The sequence below is a fragment of the Plecotus auritus genome (genome assembly GCF_963455305.1).
Source record: "Plecotus auritus genome assembly, chromosome: 7".
NCBI lineage: Eukaryota > Metazoa > Chordata > Mammalia > Chiroptera > Vespertilionidae > Plecotus > Plecotus auritus.
Window position 1 is genome coordinate 83,091,626 of NC_137774.1, and position 23,974 is coordinate 83,115,599.

At 51.1% G+C, this 23,974-nt stretch overlaps 1 protein-coding gene across 2 annotated transcripts in view; it reads right to left on the reverse strand.

The window, feature by feature from the left end:
- Window positions 1-23,974, reverse strand: part of ABCC6 (ATP binding cassette subfamily C member 6) — a 52,306-nt gene that overhangs the window by 16,881 nt on the left and 11,451 nt on the right. For both annotated transcript variants that reach the window (XM_080679394.1, XM_080679395.1), the window contains exons 8-21: window positions 20,908-21,117; window positions 20,059-20,236; window positions 17,140-17,301; window positions 14,370-14,462; window positions 12,428-12,631; window positions 11,239-11,385; window positions 9,513-9,600; window positions 9,235-9,310; window positions 7,401-7,527; window positions 7,025-7,201; window positions 4,617-4,784; window positions 4,021-4,195; window positions 2,528-2,603; window positions 1,358-1,478 (exon numbers count right to left, since the gene is read on the reverse strand). In XM_080679394.1, the coding sequence (XP_080535520.1) occupies window positions 1,358-1,478; window positions 2,528-2,603; window positions 4,021-4,195; window positions 4,617-4,784; window positions 7,025-7,201; window positions 7,401-7,527; window positions 9,235-9,310; window positions 9,513-9,600; window positions 11,239-11,385; window positions 12,428-12,631; window positions 14,370-14,462; window positions 17,140-17,301; window positions 20,059-20,236; window positions 20,908-21,117 (2,002 nt within the window). The remainder of the gene's footprint in view (window positions 1-1,357; window positions 1,479-2,527; window positions 2,604-4,020; window positions 4,196-4,616; window positions 4,785-7,024; window positions 7,202-7,400; window positions 7,528-9,234; window positions 9,311-9,512; window positions 9,601-11,238; window positions 11,386-12,427; window positions 12,632-14,369; window positions 14,463-17,139; window positions 17,302-20,058; window positions 20,237-20,907; window positions 21,118-23,974) is intronic.

Genomic DNA, 23,974 nt, shown 5'->3' on the forward strand with positions numbered 1-23,974 from the left:
AGAAATTCCAGACTTCCTGTACCCCTCTCTGACTTTATCCCCCCTCACTATCTGCTGATCTCTTGGGATCCCTTTCTTTGCTCCTTCCCACCACAGAGCCTTTGTACCTGCTGTTCCCTCTGCTCAGAATGCTGTTCCCTCTGCTCCTTCCAGGGCTTGTTCCTTTGCATCCCTCAGGGTTCAGTTCAAATGTTACTCTGGGAGCATCCTATCCAAGCGGGCCCCTGTTGGTTGGTTGCCATCTTATTGCCCTTCTGTATTGTCTTGTAGCATTTATCATTATCTGATATTATCTTGCTTGTTAGCTTAATTAGTTGTGACTGTCTCACCCTACTAGCAAGCAATCTCTGCCCTGGCAGACTTTACCTGGCACGTAATGAGGGCTCTGTAATGTTTGCTGGGTGGATGAATGTGTGGATGGTTGGGTGGGATGATGGGTGGTTGGGCGAATGGTAAATGGATGGATGAATAAATGAGTGGGTCTATAGGTGGGTGGGAATAAATGAGTGGATGGATGGATGGAAGGGTGGATGGATGAGAGGGTAGATAAATGGGTGGATGGATAGGTGGGTAGATGGAAGAGAGGTAAGTGGATGGGTGGGTGAATGGATGAATAGGTAGGTGGTTGGAAGGCTGGACATAATGGATAGATGAGTGAGTAGATGGGTAGATGGATGGATGAGTGAATGGGACAGATAGGGTAGGTGGGTGGGTGAATGGGTGGAAAGGTGGACAGGTGGATGAATGAATGAGTAGTTATGTGAGTGGATGGGTGGAGAAACCAGCAGAGAAGAAATAGTACAAGCTCCAGATTAGGAATGACCTAGATTTGAGTCCAAGTTGGTTACTTGCTAGCTATGAGAACACAGAGAAGCCTCCCAAGTCTTTAAAACCTCAGTTCCTTCACCTCTAAAATGGAGTTATCACCATCTAATTTTATTATCATTTTAAAATATTTTTATTGATTTCAGAGAGAAGAAGGGAGAAGGAGAGAGAGATTGAAACATCAATGATGAGAGAGAATTACTGACTGGCTGCCTCCTCCACGCCCCCTACTGGGGATTGAGCCTGCAACCCAGGCATGTGCCCTCGATCAGAATCGAACCCAGGACCCTTCAGTCCACAGGCTGACGCTCTATCCATTGAGCCAAACCGGATAGGGCATTACCATCTAATTTTAGAGTGCTTGTGAACATTAAGAAATAGAAAGTGTCTAGAATCTTACTTGGCACATAGTAGATGTTCAATAAAGGTGACTGCCCGCCCCCTGCCCAGTGCTCTATCTGGTGGCAGGTCTTGAGCCCCAGAGGGCAGCAGTAGCAGTGGATGTGGAGGGCAGGGAGCAGCTGATGGTTACCTTGCCATACTGCACGCTGTCCCCTCCTGTTGGCCGTCCTGCCCTCTCAGGGTCATCTAGGGGAACCTTTGTCTGGGCCTCCAAAGTGGTGCTGTCCATCTCAGGGATTGACTTCATGGACCTGTTATTTAGAGGAAATGAGGACAAATTAGTCTCTCTTCCTGCGGGGGGTGGGGGGGTGGGGGCGGGGGGCGGTGTGCCCAACCGTCATGGCCACTGATAGCCACTGAGCTCTGGGGTACACTCTTCATTCATTCATTCACTCATTCATTCATTCATTCAATCAACACACTGAGTACCAAGTAGGTGCCATGCTGTGCTCTCCCTTTGTAGTGCCCAACTAAATGCCATCTATTACCCCAGAGTCAAACAAGCCTGTTGTTTCAATACCATTTCACTGAATGAACTTATTTGCCCAACCTCAGAACTTGGTTTTCAGAGGGTTTTTTTTTTGGCCTAAGCTTTGCTGCAATCATTTTGCTCCTTCTGTTTACCCTCAGATTTGTCATTCTAGGTTGGCAGGATGTCAATTCTGCACAATTCACTTGTTGAAGACTTCTTTACGTTCCTTTCATCTATGAATGAGTGGGCTGACTTAACCTCTCTGTGCCTCAGTTTCCTCAGCTGTAAAATGGGGATAATCTATCTATCTGTCTTTCATCTACTAACCAATCTGTCATCTATCTATCCATCTATCAATTATCTGTCTAGTCTATCTTTTTTATCATACATCAACCAATCTATCACTGATCCATCTGTCATTTATCAATCTTTTGTCTATATCTATCATCTGTCTATATATTTATCTATTTACATCTGTCTATCTCTATATCTATCCATCCATATATACTGTCAAATCAATCTATATCCTATCTATCTACCATCTATCCATCTTTTATCTATCTACCTACCTATCTATCTATCATCTATATATTTGCACTTGAGGGCAAATTGGTCATTCTGTGAACTCAGCATTTGGGAACTTAATTATTTTGGCCATTTGATTGTCACACACCTTTTGGTGAGTTATCCCACAACTGAGCACCATGGTGAGTGTTCAGCAGGTGGTCACTCCAGAATAGTTTTGGCTGCCCCCCACCTGCCTGAGCCACAGGTGGTCTTCAGCCTCAGCCAGTGCCCTCCCCATGCTCAGGACCACAATGAACCCACCTCTCTGGTCCAGCCATGGGCCTCCCGCCTCCAGCAGAGCCTCCGGGATCCTCAATGCCGGTCGCGAGTTCTGTTTCTGCAAGGTCAAGGGAGTCTTGTCACACAGTGGGGGTCAAGACCCTGGAGTCCGGATGCTGACACCCACTGGCTGTATGGCCTTAACTTGTCTGAGCACCTGTGTCCACTGCTCTGGCTCCTGCAACCTCTGGCAGTCCTCCCAGGGTTCTCAGGAATGTTATCCATTCAATCACTCGCTCCTTCATTTACTCAGTAAATATAATTGAGCCCCTGCTATGGACTTGGGGCTGGAAAACATCAGTAAACATGGCCATGGCCATACTATTCTGGGGTCCCCCGACACCATTGCACAAGCAGTTCACTGTGGCTGGAATGTTCTTTTCCAACTTTTACCCAAGCTTAGGTGTCATCTTCCCCAGGAAGGACCCTGGTCCCCCGGCCATCCCCCTGGCCTGGGCAGGTTCCATCCTCAGCTCCAGGACAGTGACACTGTGAATCACACCAGCGCTCAACAGGTATTTTCAGAAGAGACAGAACCTGGGGCTGGGGGCACCTGGGTGTGAGTTCTTGCTTTGTCATGGAGGGGCAGTATACAGCCTAGGGAGGAAAAACCACATGCTCTCGGTCAAGTTGCTTGGGTTCAAATCCCAGTACCAACACTTCTAAGCCATGTGATCTCAGGCCAGTTCCTTATTCTGGGCCTTAGTCTCCTCATCTGTAAAATGGAGGTAATTAAGGTGTTGACCTAACAGAGGCACAGAGATGAGTAAATGAGTCAGTGGAGGTGAGGTTCCAGGGGCTGTTCCCCATCGTTCACTCTGGGTGAACTTGGGTTGGTGAATTCGCTTCCAGAACATCATCATTTTCCCAGCAGGCATTGTGTTCTCTGGATCATGAGAAGCCCTAGCTAGTGTGGCTTGGGTCACCTGGCCTCTAGGCACCAAGTGAACTTGTTCAGTTTCTGTAGCAGTTATGGGCATAAACTCAAATTCTAATCTTGTGACCTTGGGCAAATTATTTAACTCTCTTTGTCTCAACTTGCTCACCTCTGAAATGGTAGCAAGAATTGCATGTGCCTCAAAGGGGTATTGTGAAGATAAAATTAAATACTGTATATTTATTTTTAAATTTATTTTATTGATTTCTGAGAGGAAGAGAGAAAGAGAGAGAAATGTCAATGATGAGAGAGAATCATTGATTGGTTGCCTCCTGCATGCCCCACACTGGGGATCGAGCCCACAATCCGGGTATGTGCCCTGACCAGAATTGAACCGTGACCACCTGGTTTATAGGTCATTGCTCAACCACTGAGCAACACTGTCTGGGCTAAATACTGTATGTTTAGAGATGCACTTAGCACAGCCCCTGCCTCAGGCCAGGGCTTGCAGGGAGTGTGGGGCCAGAGCAATCCACTCATTCCAGTGGGATCCTTGATAGGAGCCAGGCACAGAGAACCAGCAAAGCCCAGTCAGTACCTCCTTCTCCTCTACCTCCTGGCTGTCTGGCTCGATCCAGAAGGCTCACCAGGGCCCCCTTCCTGTTCAGAAGCTCCTGGTAGGAACCCATCTCTGCAATGGCCCCATCTTCCAGCACCACGATCCAATCAGCCTGGGGCAGTACTTGGAGTGCGTGCGTCACGAGAATCCGTGTCTGAGCAGGGAAGGGCTGGGAGTTACACTCAGGTGCTTGACCAGTCTTCCAAAGCCTGGGGCTCAGAATGGGGCAAGTTCCCACTTCATGAGCTCCTGCCCTTTATCTTGAAAACAGCAATGTCACAATAAAGATATAGAGGGGCTCCTTCAACCTACGTCTCAAAACAAGGAGTTCACCTGAACCCAGTGACCTGAGGGAGGCAGAGCTGTAGCTGTTTAACCACACACCCATAAGCCAAAAGTCACTGCTGTTGTAAGCCACTAAGGCTTGGGGGTTGTTTGTTATGTAGCATTGTCAAGAAAAAGCTGACCATTACAAAGAGGAAAATTGGACTCAAGGAGGGTGGTGGTGAGATAGACTTGGGTTATGCTTTCTCTGCCTTTGTCCTGTGCCCTCCGTTACACTTTCCCAAACTTACCGTTCCCTGGAGCAGCCCGTTGGGCCCGATGACCTGATTGAAGATGTGCTGGCCAACATGAGCATCCAGGGATGCCAGGGGGTCATCCAGCAGGTATACAGCAGCCTTCCTATACACGGCCCGGGCCAGGCTCACCCGCTGCTTCTGGCCCCCAGAGAGATTCATGCCCTGTGGCCACAAGAGAGGGACAAGGCTGGGTGAAGCTGTTACGATGGGGCCACATCTGCTTATCAGAATGAGGTACAGCTCACTGTGCCTGTCCTCCAGGGCCACCTCCCAGCTGTCACACCTGCATTCAAACCAATACTCCTCCACCTCCAGGCTTTACCCGGCCTCCCTTCTTCCCTTCCCAGTCAAGCTTCCTGGAGGAGTTGTCTGCACCCTCCATGGCTTTCTCTCTTCCCACTCGCTTCTCCCTCCACTTGAATCTGACTTCTGTTCCCATTTTCTCCACCAATACTGCCTTCCTCAAGGACACCGGTCATCATTTGCCTGTTGCCTAATCCAGTGGCAGCTTTTCAGTCCTTATTTTCATTCATTCATTCACTCATTCACTCATATGTACTGCAAGGCTACGTTATACCAGCAGTGTTCTAGGCTTTGGGACACAGCAATGAACAAAGCCCAGCCCCTGCTCCCACGGATCTTTCATTCTAATGATGGTGCGGGTGGGAGACAGATATCCAATAAGCAGATGAGTAAAATATATCACCTATCAGATGGTGTGATGTGCTATGAAGAATAAAGCAGGGGAAGGGTCTAGGGTGCACAGCGTGAGCAGGGTTGCTGTGCAGGGTTAGGTGGTCAGAGAAGGTCCCTCCATGAAGGGAACATGTAAGTCGAGGCCTGGTAAAAGTGAGGGACGGAGCATGTGGACTCCCGAGAAAGAGCTATACAAGCAGGGAGAACAGCAGGTGCAAAGGCCCTAATGTGAGAGTGTGCTTCGGGTGTTCAAAGAACATCGCGGAGAACCGTGTGGCTGGAGGGGAGCATGATGGGAGATGGGGCCAGAGAGATGATTGGAGTCAGATTGAGGGGGAGCCTTGTCAGGGATGGTCAGGGCTTCGACTTTGAGCGGAGACACCCTGGAGGATTCCAAGCAGAGAAGGGGCATGATCTGACCTAGGTTTAGCTGCTGGGATTTGAGGACGGAAACACGGAGGGCAGCCAGGGGATGCTGCAGCAACGTGAGGGAGAGCTGATGGTAGATGGGACCAGAACATTCTGGGTCTGCCTCGATGGTGGACCCAACAAGACTAGCCCATGGATTAGATGAGGGTATAAGAAAAAGAGAGGTATCAAGGGTAACACAAAGGTTTTGGATATGAGCTCTGGAAGGACGGGGCTTCCGTCCCCTTGGACGGGCATCCCATCAGAAAAAATGGGACACAGCTGGATGGACATAGAGGCCAGCAAGCACCCCTTGCTTCTGAAACACCTTTCACTTGGCCTCTAAGCACCTCGTCCTCCTTTCTGGATGCTCCTCTCACACAGGGGACCCTCTCCTGCACCCTCTCCCCTTCTCTCCAGAAAATCCCACCCATTTCCTTAACTTGAACTCATAATTGTCCACTCTCAATTTCCTAGCCCAGGGGTCAGCAGCCTTTTGCTGTAAAGGGCCTGACAGTAACCATTTTAAGCTTTGCTGGGGGGCCAGTATCTGTCACCATTGCTCATCTCTGCCCTTGCTGTGCAAAAGCAGCCATGGTCCACTGGTACATAAATGGGCATGGCTGTGTCCCAATAAAACTTTATTTACAAAAACAGATGGTGGCAGGATTTGACCTGTGGTCACAGTTTGCCAACCCTGCCCAATCCATAGCTCTAGATCAGGGGTGGGCAAACTTTTTGACTCGAGGGCCACAATGGGTTCTTAAACTGGACCGGAACAAAAGCATGGATGGAGTGTTTGTGTGAACTAATATAAATTCAAAGTAAAGGAGCGGAGGGGAGAGTAAGAGAACCGGATAGAACAGCTGGATCTGGCCCGCCGGCCATAGTTTGCCCACGGCTGCTCTAGATGCATCTATTCTGTTTATTGGCTATCTCTGCCCAGGCCTTTTACTGAGGTCCAGGGACAGGAAGCAATTTGACCAATGTCACCAAAAAATGCAGGGCAGGAGAGGTGTCCAGATTTCCCCACTCCCAGTTGGAGAGCTGGTCACCTCCAATCCCTGCCATGCCTTTCTGCCTCTCCCTGATCTCTGTGTTCTATCATTCACTCATTAATAACAATTTATTGGGCACCTATTATGTGCGTGGCCCTAAGCTGAGCCCTTTTTCTCCCCCACTTCCCTGCCCTCCTTGTCTCCCCTTTGTCCCTCTCACCACACTGCCCACAGCTCAGAGAAAGAAGCAAATGACCCCAGACATAGTGCCTCCCTGTCCCAAGAAGGCCGAGCCCTCACCTGCTCCCCAATTTGGGTGTGGACTCCTGCAGGAAAGCTGCCCACGTCTGACCACAGGGCGCAGGCCTCCAGGACCCTCTCCAGCCACGATGGGTCCAGCTCCTGCCTGAAGCACACGTTCTCCACCACGGACGCGTTCTGGACCCAGGCCTCCTGGGGCATGTAGGCCACAGGACCCTAAAACACAACTCACTTTGGCAATGAGGCCACTGGGGATGGAGGCAGGAGCGATTATGGAGGAATTGCCGGTGCCAGGCTATTGCTGGTGGTGGAAGGTGGAGAGAGAACATGGAGAGGAGGGGGAGGGGCATGGAGGTGTGGGGAGGGCTCTAGGATAGGGGACATTCTAGCAGAAAGGCAGGGGGTGTGGCCTTACCTTGATGTTCACGGTCCCCTCCACCTTTGACAGCTCCCCAAGGAGGGCGGAGAGCAGAGAGGACTTCCCTGCCCCCACGGGACCAACCACAGCCAGCAGACAGCCCTGTGGCACGCTGAGGTTTATCCTGCAGGGGAGACGCATCCTGGGTAGGGCCCATCCTGAGTCTGTGCAGAATTGGTGAACCCCAGACACAGCTAGGCTTTCCCACTGGTGCTTCATCCAGGAGGTTGCTAAGAGGACGTTCAGGGGCAGTCCTTCCTCCTCCTAATCCTTGCCTGGCTACGCAAGCCACCATCATATCCCATGCATGTGCATGGGAACGCATACATGCACACTCACACACACGCACACACACATAACACCACAATGTATGCGCACATACACAAGTGCATGCATGTCTAAATAAATGTGTGTTCACACGTGCATGCGTGTGTGTGCATATAACACCACAATGTGCACAAATGCACATGCATGCATACCACATGCATGATGCATGCAGGTACCTGCACATGTAAACAAACATGCTCTCGCACGTGCACACATATGCATGCACATGCATACACACACAGAATTTATTGTGGCAGGAGGATTTAATCAGCATCACGTCTTGATTCAGTCATTGCAATAGACTCCTTACTGCTCCTCCTGCTTCTGCCCTTGGCCCCTGCCCCTGTTCATTCTCCACCCAAGGGCCAAAGAGACTGGAGTTACAACCCGAGTTAGATCGCGACAATCCCCTGCTAAAGACCTCCAGCAGTTCCCATGTCACCCAGGGTCTGATGGCCCTGAAAGATGCACAGCCTCCTGCTGCTCTGCGTCAGCCACACGGACCTCCTGTTTCTTAAACACAACCGGGGGAAACTGTGCCCCCCAAGATGTCATTAGGAAATGTCTGAAGATATTTTGGGTTATCACAACTGAGGGGAGGGTTGCTGCTAGTATTTAGAGGGTGAATAACGGAGGTCCTGTTAAACATCCTACAATACACAGGACAGCCCCCCTCACAGAGTTATCCAACCCCCCATGCCAATATGATGAGGAGAAGGCACCTGGGTCTAGGCATACTCCTACCCCAGGACCTTTGTACATGCTGTTTCCACTGCCTAGGAAGCTCTTCTCTCAGGCGTGTGCAAGGCTCATTCCTTCCCTTCATTATAACCTCAGTTTAAATGCCAGGCCTTCTCTCACTACACATGACCCTGTCAACACCACAATCTGTCACCTCCCACTGATTTCTCCTTTGCGTGCCCCCCTCATCAGAATGTCAGCCCCAAGAGTGCAGGGTCCTTGTCTGGTTTGTTCACTCTGTCCTAGTGCCTAAAACAGGGTCTGACACATAGCAAGTGCTCAGTGAATACTATGCAGAGAGCAAATGACAATCGACAGATACTGGCCAGGGCATTTTAGTTCCCTTCTTAGGGACTTTTGGGGCTGACTGGGGTCTTTTGCTACAAAGACCTAGCCAAAGAGCTGAAGGCTACAGGTGGCAACAATGCAGGGACTGACACAGGAGGGAGCGAAGCAGCCACGGCTGACCGGGCCGGGGCTCTTCCTGGCCAGGACTCGCGCGTCATCTTGTCCAGACTGGGGAACAGAGGCTGCCTCCTCCCTGACAGGAGGGCAGAGATGCCCTGTCCCCCAATCTGCAGGAGCTCTTGTTTTCCCAAGACGCTCTCTGACAGGGCTGGTCCTGCGAGTTGCCCTGTTAGCACACCAGCCCAGGCTCACCCACCCTCCAGCCCCAGGCTGCCAACCCGCACCATCTCTCACGTAGGACGTGCGTTTTCTCCCTGTCAGCGGGAGGGTAGCTGCCAGGGAAGCCCCTCTGTACCTGTGTAGGCAGGGCGGGCTCTCCCGGGACCAAGCAAAGGTACCTTCTCGCACACTGATGCAATCCTCCCTGGCAGCTGCAGGCATAAAAGACCCGTTACACCAGCCGCTCGGCTGGCCTCCTGGTCCCAGAAAGCCCCCCAGGCACTGCCCCAGAGGCAGCAGGAAACCTCTCCCACTAAACAAATTGCCCTGCTACTCACTGGCTTGAGTGTGACCCTGGCATCCTGCTGAGACCCTCATCCCTCCCACGCCCCTCCTGCTGAGCTCAGCACTCACAGCCTCTGGAGGGACTCCAAACCACAGCCTCAGGGTCAACTTCTTCCAGGCAGAGGAAGGCGGCCAGGCGGTCAAAGGACACCCGGGACTGGGGAAAACAAAGCCCAGGTCACCCATGCCGGAAGGGCAGGAAAAGAACTAAGGCTGCCACTGGTCGGTGTGGTTCAGCGGCTAGAGCATCGGCCCACGCACCAAAGGGTGGCAGGTTCCTGGTCAAGGGCACATACCTGGGTTGCAGGTTCCCTCCCTGCCCTGGTTGGTAGGGGCATGTGTGGGAGGCAACCAATCGATGTGACTCTCTCACATGATGTTTCTCTCTCTCTCTCTCTCTCTCTCTCTCTCTCTCTCTCTGTGTGTGTGTGTGTGTGTGTGTGTGTGTGTGTGTGTGTCTTTCCCTTCCTCCCATCCATTCTCTCTAAAAATCAATGGAAAAAATATCCTCAGGTAAGAATTAACAAAAAATAGAAAACACAAAAATAAAAGAACTCAGGCTTTGGGTGTTGGGTATCTCAAGAGGGTGGGGAAAGCTTCCTGTCTACAAGCTTTGCTCACTTGCACGGCATTAGTACTAAGATTAGTACAGAGCTTTTTTTTTTTTTTTGTTAATCCTCACCCCAGGATATTTTTCCATTGATTTTTTTTTTTTTTTTTAAGAGAGAGGGAAAGACAGAGAAACATCAATATGAGAGAAACACATCGATTGGTTGCCTCCTGCATGTGCCTTGACCAGGGCCCAGCTCAGGAGGAGCCTGTAACCGAGGTACCTGCTCTTGAGCGGAATTGAACCCGGAACCATTCAGTCCCCAGGCCGACGCTCTATCCACTGAGCCAAACCGGCTTAGGGCCAAAGCCTTTTAGGTGACAAAAATGATGCTCATGAGGGTGGTGACAGTGATGGTGGTGGTGCCCTCCCCGCTCCTTGCTCCTAATTAGCATAACTGGTAGATGGAGCTGCCCTTCTGCAGGCCACACCCTGGAAGACAGCATCAGCAGGCCATTATCAGGAACAATTCTAAGCCTTGTCCACCTGGGGGTGCCCTCTGCTCCCAACCCCAAACCCCTCTTGGTAAGGTCGAAGGGAGCCATTTAAAGAGGGATGTCCACAGCCGGTTTGGCTCAGTGGCTAGAGCATCAACCTGCAGACCAAAGGGTCCCAGGTTCGATTCTGGTCAAGGGCACGTACCTCAGTTGCAGGCTCCTCCCCAGCTCAGGCCCTGGTCGGTGTTTGTGCAGGAGACAACCAATCAATGTGTTTCTCTCACATCAATATTTCTCTCTGTCTTTCCCTCTCTCTTCCACTCTCTCTAAAAAATAAATCAATGGAAAAATATCCTCAGGTGAGGATTAAAATAATAATAATAATAATAATAATAATAATAATAATAATAAATAAAGAGGGATGGCTCAGCCAGGCAACTGCTGTTTCATTTTCATCACCCCCAAGGAGGCACAACATGAGTAGAGTCCGTAAAGAAGAGAAATAAGATAAAATTGCTTTGTGTAAAAGGGAACCGAAATGAATCCATGCATGCGAAATTGCTGGATTGGTGAGGCTGTGTATTTTGAGGATGTTTGCTGACACCTTCTGCGGTAGCCTCTGTCCCTTCCCTCCCTGTTTGCTGCTCTGATTCATCCCCTTTCTCACTCCCTTTCCTCCTCTTCCTCCACGGATGGCGGGCGCACCCCTGCAAGACTCCTCCAAGCCACCTCGCTCCCCCTGTGTCACCTGGACAACGGAGTGGATGGAAAAGGGCAGGAAAGCCTGGGCCTTGTTGAGGATGTTGAGAACCGTGAGGGTCACGAAGGCTTTCTCGGCGTCCATGGCATTCTCCTCGGTCACCAGAGTATGGACAGTAAACACAACCAGTGCCACCTGGGTGAGACACAGGGAGTGGCATGAGCGTCCATGAGTGTGGCCAGGGACACCTAAGCCAGCTGTGGCCTCTCCAGGGGTCCGTATGGCCCCTAAACACAGATCTCCCCTCAAATTCTGCTACTGGTGAAGGGAGTGCGTACACAGCCCCATTGCCAGTAGGTATCAGAAACTCTGACTTCCAGGCATTGGGGGATACCACCATTCCCCATCGTGGAGAAGTTTGTGGTTCCAGATGTGGGTGGGACTTGTGATTCGAGAAACCCTTGGAAGATATCTGTGAAAGTAGCAAGTATTGGCAGCACTTGAGGGCTCTAGGTATCAGTGGCATTTATGGTTCTAGAAGTCACTTGGTGTGATGGTCACTCTGTGTGATGCTTAGTCAGTGCTGATCACTTTGACGGTCACTTGTTGTGATGGTGACTCAGTGATCCTTTTTGGGGAGCCCTCATGGTTCTAAGTGATGGCACTTGCAGTTCTGAGTGTTGATTGTGTTGATGATATCTGGTGTCCTGGCAAATGGCCTCTGGATCCTTCTGGAAACAGTGCTTAAGGCCCACTTGTCACCAGCCTTGCATGTTTTATGGTTTGAATTTTATTCTGGACACAGCAGTGAGTCGTTGTGGGTTTGACTGCAACGGCATGACTGCAGGCTGAGCCATGCTTTAGAAGGCCAATCTGGCCGGAATTAGTGAAATCAACTGGAAAAAGACAGGACAGGCGCTGTGCCCAGTGTGTGGGGGGGCAGCAGGGTGAACTTGGGGTTCCATCTCTGCAGCTTCCTGCACCTGTCACCAATTCCCCACGGCAGTAGAAGCGGCAGTTTCAGAAGACTCGAACTTTCAGGAGAACGACAGGCCTTCCTAGACACTGCCGCACTCGGGGAATAATCTGACTGATTCGCTAATCAGCAGAAAGCAGGGACCAGGAAGGGTGGTCTACAAAGAGGCTCCAGGATTCGGGGGCTCCACCTACCTCATCCCCTGCCCCCAGCACTCCCTCCCCCAGCCCACACTCTGCAGGGAGACCAGGGTGACGTCACCAGAAACGTGGACACTTGGAAGGACACCAGAGACACAGAGAAGAGGAGTCCCGAGGTCCTCAAGGCGCCCAGCTCCTGGCCCCGGATGCGCAGGACTCTCTCCAGAAAGGCCCCCTCCCAGCCGTGGCACTTGACCGCCCTCATGTTTCGGAGGATGCAGCTGGTGAGCCGTGCCCGGGAGTCCTTCTGCCTCATTTGCTCTTCCTGGGACCAGAGGGGAGAGAGGGGAGAGAACAGGGACTAGAGTTCTCCATCCCGGCAGCCACACCACCCCTTCAGCAAATCCTGCTGATTCAAACCAGGCCCCAAGCTGTCTGCCTCTCAGCATCTGTGTCCCCACAGTCCTGGCCCAAGCCCCGTCATCTCCTCTGGACCATGTCATCTCCCTTTGTCCCCCTGCTTCTGCCTTCATCACAGGGGATGCTGCACCAGAACCAAGGAGGCCCCCAATGCGCTGGAAACAGGCTTCCTCGAGGTGGGGTGACATATGAGCTATGGTGGGTGGGGTGGGCAGGGGAAGATGGAGGGGACAGCATGACGTGGAGGACATCCAGTGTGGTCAGAGGAGGGTGTGGGGGGAACTAAGAAGGAGAGGTGGCCTGGATCATGCTGGGACTTGGAGGACAGGCAGAGGAGGTGGGGCCACTGGGTTTCACCTTTGAGGCGCATCGTCAGAGCTGTGTGGACAATGTCTTAGAGGAGGCCAGACAGAAGACTGGAGAAACAGTCTATCCGACATCCTTCCTTCCTTCCTCCCTCCCTCCCTCCCTCCTTCCCTTCCTTTTTTCCTTCCTACCTCCCTCCCTCTCTCTCTCCTTCCCTCCTCTTTCTTTCTTTCTCCCTCCATCCTTCCTCCCTTGCTTCCAAGAATGTATTTTTAAAATATATTTTTATTGCTTTCAGAGAAGAAGGGAGAGGGACAGAGAGATAGAAACATCAATGATGAGAGAGAATCATCAATCGGCTGCCTCCTGCACACCCCCTACTGCAACCCCTGGCATGTGTCCTTGACTGGAATCGAACCTGGGACCCTTCAGCTCTATCCACTGAGCCAAACCAGCTAGGGCTCCAAGAATGTATTGAACACCTATGACAAGCAGTATTCTAAAAGCTGAGACTGCATCAATGAGCATTCCTTACTCCTGGGAAACTTTCATTAGGACAACAGATAGACAATAGATGGAAGAACTAGGTGTGTTCTGTGGTGGGTTAGGTGATGAGCGCTATGGAATGAAACAGCACAGGCCAAGGAGCTGAGCTGGAGGAGGGGGAGGGGAGGGCGTGCTGTGCTGAAACCAGAAGGTAAGAGGGGCTGCCCAGACTTCAGGGAGGGGAGGGAGGAGACCTGACCCCTGGGATGAGGGTGTTGAGGCACAGGGCACAGCCAGCGCAAGGCCCTGTGGCAGGAGCTGGGCAGGTTTGAGGATCCCAGGGAGGGCAGTGGGGGGCATGGCGTGAGCAAGGGGCAGGAGGTGATGAGGCCACATCCCAGGGGGCAGAGGGCCACCCCAGGGTCATGGCTTTGACTCTGAGGGAAATGGGAGGAAGGTACCCCCTGGCTGGTGTGTGAAGAGGCCTAGTTGGGGGTGAGGCTGGAAGTGGGGACTCCACCAGGGGGGTCCCTGCAGTGACCTAGGTGAGAGACAGCGGGATTTGGAGAGCCTGGGTATGGAGGAGCAACATTCTAGATGCAATTTCAACCAAATGAGCTGACTCCTGGGATGTGAGTGAAAGAGAGGTGTCCACACCAGCCCGTAATTATTTTGTGGCCTGGATGCTGGAGGGACAGAGCTGCCACCCACCGAGATGGGGGCCATGGGGACAGGGGTCCGAGTGACTGGAAGGCTCAGGCCATGGTGGCAACGCCAGGCCCAAACCCCCTCCCCCACTCCCCTGAAGGTCCTCCTCCAATTTCCCCTGGGGTCCCTGTCAATGACCAAACCTGATAGTGGTTCCTCTTCTTGGTGATGAAGAAATTCAGAGGGAGGAGGCTCAGGAAGACAGTAATGGCGGTGAGGGCAGAGGGTCCTAGAAGCTGGAGACAGAGGGAGGAGGTCACAAGATTCCTGCAGGAGCCCAGCTGTAGACTTGGAGGGACTTGGTCAGCACTAGTGGCTGGGGTTGGAGGCTCACACTTGGTTCTGAAGGCAGGGGGGTGGCAGGGGGTCTGGTGAGGGCAGCTAGCGGGTCATGGAGACCAGGATCATTGGACAGACACCTAGAAGGAGACACCTTGTACATGAGGGGGCAGAAAAGACGTACTGCACACAACTGGGGGCGGGGGGGCTGGTCAGGATGGTGAAGTCAGACCTCTGGGGTCAGGATTTGGGTTCAAATCCTGACTCTGCCACTCACCAGTGTGGCCTTTGGCAAGTGACTTACCCTCCCTAAGAAGCAGCTTCCTCATCTGTGAAATGGAAATAGAGTTGTGCCCATACCTAAGCTAAGTGCTCGAGTCATACAACCCATTATCACCCGAGTCCCCGTTTCGCAAGGGTTGCCAGATGTAGCAAATAAACATATAGAACACCGGCCCAGTTAAATTAGGAATTCAGATAAATAGTGAATACGTTTTTAGTATAAGGTGGTCCCATGGAATGTTTGGGACATACTTATACTAAGAAATTATTCAGTGTATCTAAAATGTATATTTAACTGGACACCTGTGTTTTGTTGGGCAGTCCCCGCCCCACCCCCAGCTCTGTGGCTTTGGGTCAGTTATGTTCCCTCTCAGCTCTGGTTTCTCCACAGGGAAAAAAAATGTGGAGGTGGGGGGTAGAAGAAATGATTTGTAAGTGGCTGTGAGTTTTTTGAGATTCCTTCTGAGGTCATTGGGGCCCATTCTCTAGACAAGCCTCACCCTCTCTCCAGCCTGTGGGCCTTGGTTTCTCCTATTAGCCAAAAATAGTTTTGGCAATTTCCCTGATGACCATACAAGCCAGTTTGTTTCATTTATGTAGCCATAGTGCCACCCAGTGGCTAAATAGACAAGTGACAGAAGGCAAATACCAGCTGTCAGAGCCAGAGTTGGGAAAATACTAAAATGTTGATAGAAGGTCAAACACTCTCCGGTAAAATGGCATCCATTGGCAAAAATGCTACACATGCTAACTATTGCAACCCCAATGCCTACCCATCTTTAGCTAGGATCTCAGGGTGATCCTCTGAGTAGGCCAGGAAGTGATGGGTGTGTTGTCTGTAGGTTTACTTGGGTCATGGGTCGGCCTACTCAATTGCTTTGTATTTCCCTGTGTCCCCCTCCCCCTCCCCATATTTCTATCATAACAGCTAACATCTATGTACTGCACATCAGGAACTGTTTGAAGTGCCCTATGTGTACTTGCTAAGGACCTACTGTGTGCTAGGCCCTGGAATACCAGGTACCAAGTCAGAAAGGTTCTGGCCCCTGCCCTTCAGGTCTGTGGAAACAGTAATGATGATAGCACACAGTAGGTGGCATTTGGGTCTCACAACCAATATGCCACTGCTACACCCACCCAGGGTCTGTGAACTATGGCACATGGTCCAGGGCCCTCCACCTCCTTTCGTATAGCCTGTGAGCTGTTCAAAAAAAAAAAAAAAAAAGTAATGGTTTTTACATTTTTAAGTGGTTTGAAAAAATGGAAAGAAAAACAATATTTAGGGACATGTGAAAATTATGTAAAATTCAAATTTCAGTGTTCCTAATCAGTCCCACTGGAGCTGCGCCTTGTCTACCTGCTTAATATTGTCTGTGGCCGCTTTGGCATTCAAGGGGCAGAGTTGGATAGTTTTGAGAGCCACCACATGGAACCCAATGTCTAAAATACTTACGATTTGGTGCTTTACAGAAAAGAGTGTGAACCTTGCACCTGGAGCTGAGCTGGAGGAAGATCTTCAGATGCACTGCCCCGCCTCCACCTCCACGAATAATTAATAACATGAGCCAATGCCTACAGAGTGTGGCTGGGTGCCGGGCCCTGTCTAAGTGCGCACAGGTATCAGCTCAGCTCAGACTCAACATCAGGGGCAGGGGCACTGTTGTTTACTATGATTCTCACCTTACAGACGAGGAAATGGGGTACAGACAGGCTGTTCCTTGTGCAAGGTTTTATAACTAGCAAGTAGTGAAAGCAGGCTTTGAACCCAGGCAGTCCCCCTCCAAGGTCTGTGATTTTAATTTAAAAAGGAAGGAAGGAAGGAAGGAAGGAAGGAAGGAAGGAAGGAAGGAAGGAAGGAAGGAAGGAAGGAAGGAAGGAAATCCTATACCACAAACTAGATGAAAGGAAGTTAGAGAAACTGATTTAAAAAAATTTTTTTTGCCACATGGTCACTTTATGGTTTTTGAAAACTAGGTAGCAAATTCTTTCCCCCAAAATATTTTGTCTTTTTTGCTGATGATGGTGCTGGTGCCCCAGTGTTACTGGTAACTTCAAAAAGGCTTAATCTGTCTCCTCGGTACCCCGGTACCCCGATAGCATACCCAAGAGGTGTCAATGTCGTCATTATCATCAGCATTTTACAGATGAGGAAACTGAGGCCCAGAGAGGATGAGCATCCTGCCCAAGGTCAAGGAAAGGCCATCCTTATCTAAGACTTTGCTCATTTTAGCCCACAGTGTGCAGATGGAGACAGGAGTAAGGGAAGAGGGGGAAGAGGAGGAGGAGGAGGAGAGGAGGAGGAAAGGAGGAAGAGGATTCGGCTCAGATCCCAGCGCCCTCTGCCCAGCACACCTGCCAGAGATAAACGAAGCAGACGAAGATCCAAATGAGCGGCAGCCACAGCCCATTGACGTAGACGACGCTCTCCGTCAGCCGCTGCACATCCACAGACACCAGGTTGACCACGTCCCCAACTGCGCTGGTCTTTTTGGAGCCACTGGACAGAGCCAGGACCTGGGTAGGGCAGAAGGAAGGAGACCTGAATCTGAGGGAGTCGAGCAATGGGGGTGGGGGCAGGCAGGGAGGCCCCAGGTGCAGGGAGGGGGGCGTGGTCTGGGACTAAGACTGATCCCTGGCTGATTGAGGCAGATTTCTTCAGCACCTGAGCCCCCGTCCACTCATCTCTAACGTGAACTAATAAAAATCCCTAAGCCAACCTCCTAGGCCTAGGGCCTTTGTGGGAATCCAGGGAGATGACAAAAGAGGAAAATATTCTGAAATCCATACAAAGCATTGGAGCAATGATAGTCAATCACAAAATACATGAAAACCTTGGATTTGTGATGGCAGTGGTGGCCATTCGCTGAGTGCTAACCATGTCGTAGGCACTGTGTTCAACACACAGTGTCATCATTTTCTGTGATGAACACATCACACAACTGCATGGGGCAGGTACTGCCGTATTTCAGCTTAAAATGCCATCAATAAAACCCTCTCTATTTGTGTATCATTAAGCAAAAAAAAAAAAAAAAAAATCAATGCCAATTAAATTAAGACATCTGAGACTAGAATCAAAGAAATGCAGAGTTACTAACCCCTTTTTACAGCTTAGGAAACTGAGGCACAGAGAAATTGACCAACTTGCCCAAAGTCAGAGAGCTTGTAATTGACTAGGCTAGGATTTGAATCCAGGAAGAGTAAGGTTTGACCTGGGCTCAACAGGGTGTTAAATGAACCCCTATAGGCATTTAACCTGCTGCTCAAATACCAACCTGGTTCTCTGGCAGCGGGAAATTCACCCTAACCCTGGGGCCACAGCAGACCCCTTCCTGCTTGTTGAATGCTCAGTGTTACTTGCAATCCTCTGTCTGCTGAGTGTATGAGGAAAGAAGTGAGGGGGTGAAGGAATAAACTGGGAATGACTGAGGATAGGAATTCTCCCAAAAATCTTTGAATCTTTATTGAACACCTAACTCTGTGCCTCACACTGAGCTGAGTACTGAGAATATAGCTGTGGACAACAGAGGGAATGGGGCTGGATCTCCTGGGAGTGGAGTTTGAGCTGGGGAACAAGATTAAGTAAAGACTTCCATAGCTCTTTCCTTAATGACAGTGATGAGTGCCACGAAGAAGTGTTTTAAATCCTTACTGGGAGGGGCCACTCAGGGAAGCACCAGGTTGGGTGGAGGGAGGCGGGCAGAACTGTGGGCAGGAGCCTATACTGTGGTTTTCACAGGAAAGAAGGCCAGGCCGGGCAAGCAGGCTTAGGGCTGGCTTCCTTTAACAATCCCAGCAGGCTCTGGGGGGCGTGGGAGCCCTGCCTGTTGTCTGGCCCTGGAGTGATTAGGGCAGGGGTGTGTGTGGAGATAGTGTCCCAGAATGTGAGAGCCCCGTACATGGGGTTGGGGGATGGGCTCTGGGTTCAGTGGTTTGCATATTAAATGTGTGCTGTCAGGTGAGTCATTTACTGTCTCTAGGAATTGGCAGTCCCTCCAGGATCAATAAAGCCCTAGATGTCAAAACCCTAGATGTAGCTCTGGCAGGTATGAGCGTGGTTAGAGCATCAGCCTTGCATCTAAGGGTTCCATTCTAGTCAAGGGCAGGTTGATCCCTGATCTCAGTCGGGGCGCATGCAGGAGGCAACCAGTTGATGTGTCTCTCTCATCTCTCTCTCTCTCTCTCTCTCTCTCTCCCTCCCTTCCACTCTCTCTAAAAATCAATGGGAAAAATGTCCTCATGTGAGGAGTAACACAAAACAAAGGACAAAACAAAACACCAGCAGGGGAAAATAAGATGACACAGTTCCTAGAACAGCCCAGAGAGGAGAATGAGGGATCTGGCCTCACATGAGATGAAGAAGGCCTTCCTCGGGGTGGGGAGTGGGACTGGCAATGCCCTTGGTCGTTTTCCAATCCACCTCACTCAACACGTGGACTCACAAGACCGGACTGGCCACACGTGTGTAGCTCCAGTGTGCTCAGGGGACATGGGTCTGAAGCACAGCAGGCAGGGCAGCATCAAGAGCCACCCTCGTGGCCACTGAGGAGCTGTTCCCTTTACCTGCCCTCCTTCCTCAGGCGGCAGCTCAGGTATGAGAGAAGGAGACTTACATGGGACAGCATCACCCTGGCTCAGACACTCCAGACCCCACAGGAGCCAGTGCCTCTTATAGCATCAGTCTTGTGGGGTTCCTTCCAGGGTCCCCCAAAGGGACAAGAGTCATTGCACAGAGAGAAGCCCAGGGCTATGGCTTCCCACCAGGTGTTCATAGTTCCCTAACGGAACTTCCAGGTCAGATGCAATTTACCAATGGGTCAAGGCTCATTTTTACCATAAGCCGTGCCGCCTGGTAACATAGCTGACAGTCAGTCCACTATTATCTAGTTTCTGCAGTGCCCAAAGGTGAGTCCTTTTTCCTCATGAGGGAGTTGATTACATAAAGGTTTGTCCAGGCAGTGGTAACAACAAGTGCAAAGGCCCTGAGGTGGGAGGGTGCTTGCTGTGTTTGTGGCTGGAGCGGGTGAGCAAGGGACGAAGAGGCATATGATGTGATATGATGAGGTCACAAAGGTCCTAGGGTCAGATCATGCAGGGCCTTAGAGAAATAACCAAGGAGGTGAGAGTGCAGTGTAAGCAACTATTAACGAAGGAATAAATATGTTTTCAGGCACCGATGATATCAACATTTCAGTGACGTGACTGGAGCATTTGCATGTAGGTCAGGACAGGATGAGGAGAAGGGAAAGGCCCCTGCCTCTCCCCGCGGCTCACCTTTCTGTACACCAGGCCGGTGACGGCTGTTCGCAGCCTTATCTGCAGCACCTTGAGTCTGTACATGTGCTGCTGCTCGAACAGCGTTTGCAGGCAGGCGGCCAGGAACATCAGCACCGCGATCAGATAGCCCTTCCAGGCTGGGGCTGTGGAATCGCCAATGAACTCCAGAAAAAGGCTTGTGGAGAAGGAGGGAGGAGGCAGAGCTGGTGAGAGAAGGCACCCGTGGGTGCTGCCTTTGCCCAAGCCTGGCCAGGTCTTGGAGGACCAGATGGTGTGGCAGATTTTATTTTCAGAAATGACTGTACTTATTTTCCCCACTCTCTATGCTAATTTTCAAAGTGAGCTGTGGCAGCTACACTCAAGAGCGGTGATGTTTTTATCCCCACCTGAGATGGGCTGAGTTGTACCCCACACAATTCCCATGTTGAAGTCGGAACCCCCAGCACCTCAGAATGCAACTGCGTAAGTTAAAGTGAGTCTGCTCCGGTGAGCCTTCATTCCGTATGATTGGTATCCTTGTAAAAGGAATATTTGAACAGATGTGGGGTGCACGTGCACTAACTGAATTGCTCACCCCCATTATCATAAGTAAATAAGTGGTTTAAAGCCCTTCACTTCTGGGGTGTTTTGTTATGCAGCAAAAGCTAACTGATACAGTCAGGTTAGCGGTCACTCATTGTTTCTCCCCAAGGTCAATCACCTTCTCATTTGCTTTGGTCCTTCCCAGTGTCCTTTCACCCACCCTCCACTTCCCTGAGCAGAGGTGTAAGCAGAGGCAGGAGAGCTAAAGCCCCCCTGGCCCCAAGGACCACCAACCGTAGCAAGGCACCCAAGGCTTGAACTCACCTGAGGAGTTTGGGGACAGTGAACCTGAAGACGTCACTGATGACAAGGCTGAGGGTCCCCAGGAGGAAGGTGGAGCGGAAGACATGCCAGATGGCCCTCAGCAGCGGGCCCCTCACACTCCCTTTTGGCTGCAGGAAGGCCTCGGCCTCTGCGGCCTCCCCACCACGGCGGAGGCTCCCTTTCCTTTTGAACACGGCTGCCGCAGTGTGCCTTAGGGGAGAAGAGACATGGCGCTGGGTCCTTGAGTGGATTGAGTGTTTCCTCAAGTTCATATGTGAAATCCTAACCCCCAATGCAACGGTATTAGGGGATGGGCCTTTGGGAGGTGGCTAAATCCTGAGGTTGGAGCCTTCATGAATGGAATTAGTGACCTTATAAAAGATCCCAGAGAACGGCCTTGCCCCTTCTGCCATGTGAGGACAGAGAGGACAGTGTCTCTGAATGAGGAAGTGGCCCTTGCCAGACACCGAATATGCTGGTGCCTTGATCTTGGACTCCCAGGCTCCAGAACTGTGAGAGACAACTTTGTTGTTTATAAGCCACCCAGTCTATGCCACTTTGCTAGCAGCCCCAACGGATGAAGACAGTCCTTTTCCATATTCTCAGGGGTGGCAGCTGAGCTGTCAGCAGCAGGACCCAGCATTACAGGATTCATTCTCAATCAGGGGGTGGGTGAGCACAGATCCAGCCTCCCCTTCTCCCCTGTTCTTCCTATCCTCCAGATCACGCACTTCCTTATCCCCCAGATCACCCACTTATGAGACAAACAGGCAGGTAGCAGTGGGGTGGGCAGGAAAGCAGCCCCAAGATCTCATGGATGGTGATGGGACTGGACATGTTTTGAGCACCTACTCTATGCACCAGGCACTTCCTAGTCCTCCTAAGAACCTGGCTAGCCAGGTTTTAAGCCCATTTCACAGATGAGGAAACTAAGGCTCAGAGGGTGAACTTGTCTGAGGGCATATAGCTGAGAAGTAAAAGAACTGGGATTTGATCCCAACTCTGCCTTCGGGCCCTTTTTGATCCAATGTGCAGCCCTTAGGTGGGTTTGAACTGGTTTAGAACTGGTTTAGAATCCTGCTGATGTCCATGGGCCTGGCACTCCTTGTCTGTATGCCACCACATACAGAAGCTCAGGAGCCCTGAACCAAAAAGGCCTTGGTCATAACCAGGGGCCACAGGGAGAGCTAGGGTGGTGGGAGGGGAGGAGGGGAAGTCAGAGGACCCCTCCTGAGGCAGGCAGTCCTCCGTCATGGGGAGAGGCTGGTTGGTGGTGATGCAGCTGCTGACAGCCCAGTTGCTGTGTGACTTTGGGCAGACTGCTCCAATCTCTGTGCTTCTGTGTCCTTGTGTGTGATGGAGCTAGTCTCTCTCTCTGCGTCCCTTCCAATTCTGACAAGCTATGGGGTTACCATTAATATCAATGCCCACGTACAGAGCTTGAACCCAGGACCTGGCACTGGGATCAGTCCTATACATTGCCGAGAACCAATTCCAGCATGTAATAATTACAAGAGTTTTACCAAAAGGTTGGTGAAGCTTGGGGAGCTCAACAGGGTTGAGTTACATGTAGTTCACCTGTTGGAAATGGCTAAAAGGCATCCCCCCCAAACCTGAATAGGATTGTTAACTGCCAGACAGCTCAGGGCATTTTATTGCCTCCTGTTGGCCAAACACCTGAACAGCTGTAGGCTATTCCCCAAACTGACAATGTTTCTGTATACCCTTTGATACCGTACCCTTTGAAGTGTATATTTCCACCTTGCCTTGGGACAAGTCGTACTAATAAAAGCAGGTTTCTTGGTCAAGGTGAGAGTCTTCTAGCTCCTTCAGCTGGAAGCTCCTCTGACCCCCAATGCCTTTCAAAAATATCTTTCGTCCACGGGCTCCTTCTTAATCATCTACGTGCAGCCCCTTTCTCCAGAATGCTGAACCCTTTGTAAGGCTGGGAAAAAGAACCCCGGCAATACATACCTGATTGCATCAACTCCTCTCAACCTCCCTGCCTGCCGGGTATCACAAGCTCCCCACTTTACTTAAGAGAAGACTGGGGCTCAGAGAGGTGGTGTCAGCTGCCTGAGTTCACACAGCAAGGACAGAGCAGGGATCTGAGCCCAGATCTCCATCGATGGTTTACACAGCGCCTCTTTATGGTCCTCACCACCCCCCAAAAAGAAAAAGACCTTGGCGAGTGTCTGTTGCCAGACTTTTGCTGACAAGGTCAAGGCCTTGTCCCCCATCCCTGGCCTCACTGGCTGTTTGGTTTGGCATCTCCGAGGGTTGTAGCTTGACCTTTGTCACTGAGCTGTGCATGACCTGCCACATGCATTTTGGTATTTGGGTCTCGAATGACAAAAGGATGTCACCTCCTTGCAGAGGCCTTTCCTGACCACCCTTCCCCATCTGATTCCATCCTTTAATCATTGGCCTTCACAGCCCTGCTCACTCTCTCCAGCTCTCTCCTTTACTTATTGGTCTTGTTAGACCTCAAGATGGGGAGACTTTTTGCTTTTCCCCCAGCACCTAGTTCAGCTCCTGAATGTAGTAGGCACTCAGTTAATGCTTGCCCAATGAATGCGGAAAAATAGATTAGGTGTGATGTGTGCAAAGGGCCTAACAGGAGTGCTTGGTGCATAAGGTTATAAAGATTTGTGGAAGGAAGCAGGCAACTTGGTTTGGTGGACTGAACTTGGCTTTGGAGCCAGGAGGTGGTGGTTCAAATGCTAGCTCTGTCCCCTGCCCTCTGAGCCTCAGTGTTTCCATTGGTAAAACGGGGTGGGCAAAGAGATGGCTGTGAAGGCTTCCTCCAGCTGGGTGTATTGCTCGTCCTGCTTGCCCCAGAGCGAGTCATTGTGGTCAACCTCAGGCTGTAGCAAACTTCCTCCGCTCCAGTGGGCTTCACTTTTCTTCCAGGAAAGCCTCTAGACTGGGTACAGTGTAGCCTTTGGTCTCTGGGCCAAAGGTCTATTTGTGCAGGACTTGCATACGACCACAAGGTGAGGCAAGGGTGTGAGTGAGTGGCCAGGTTTAAGCTGGGGGAGACAAAAGGGAGTGGTGGAGACTGTTG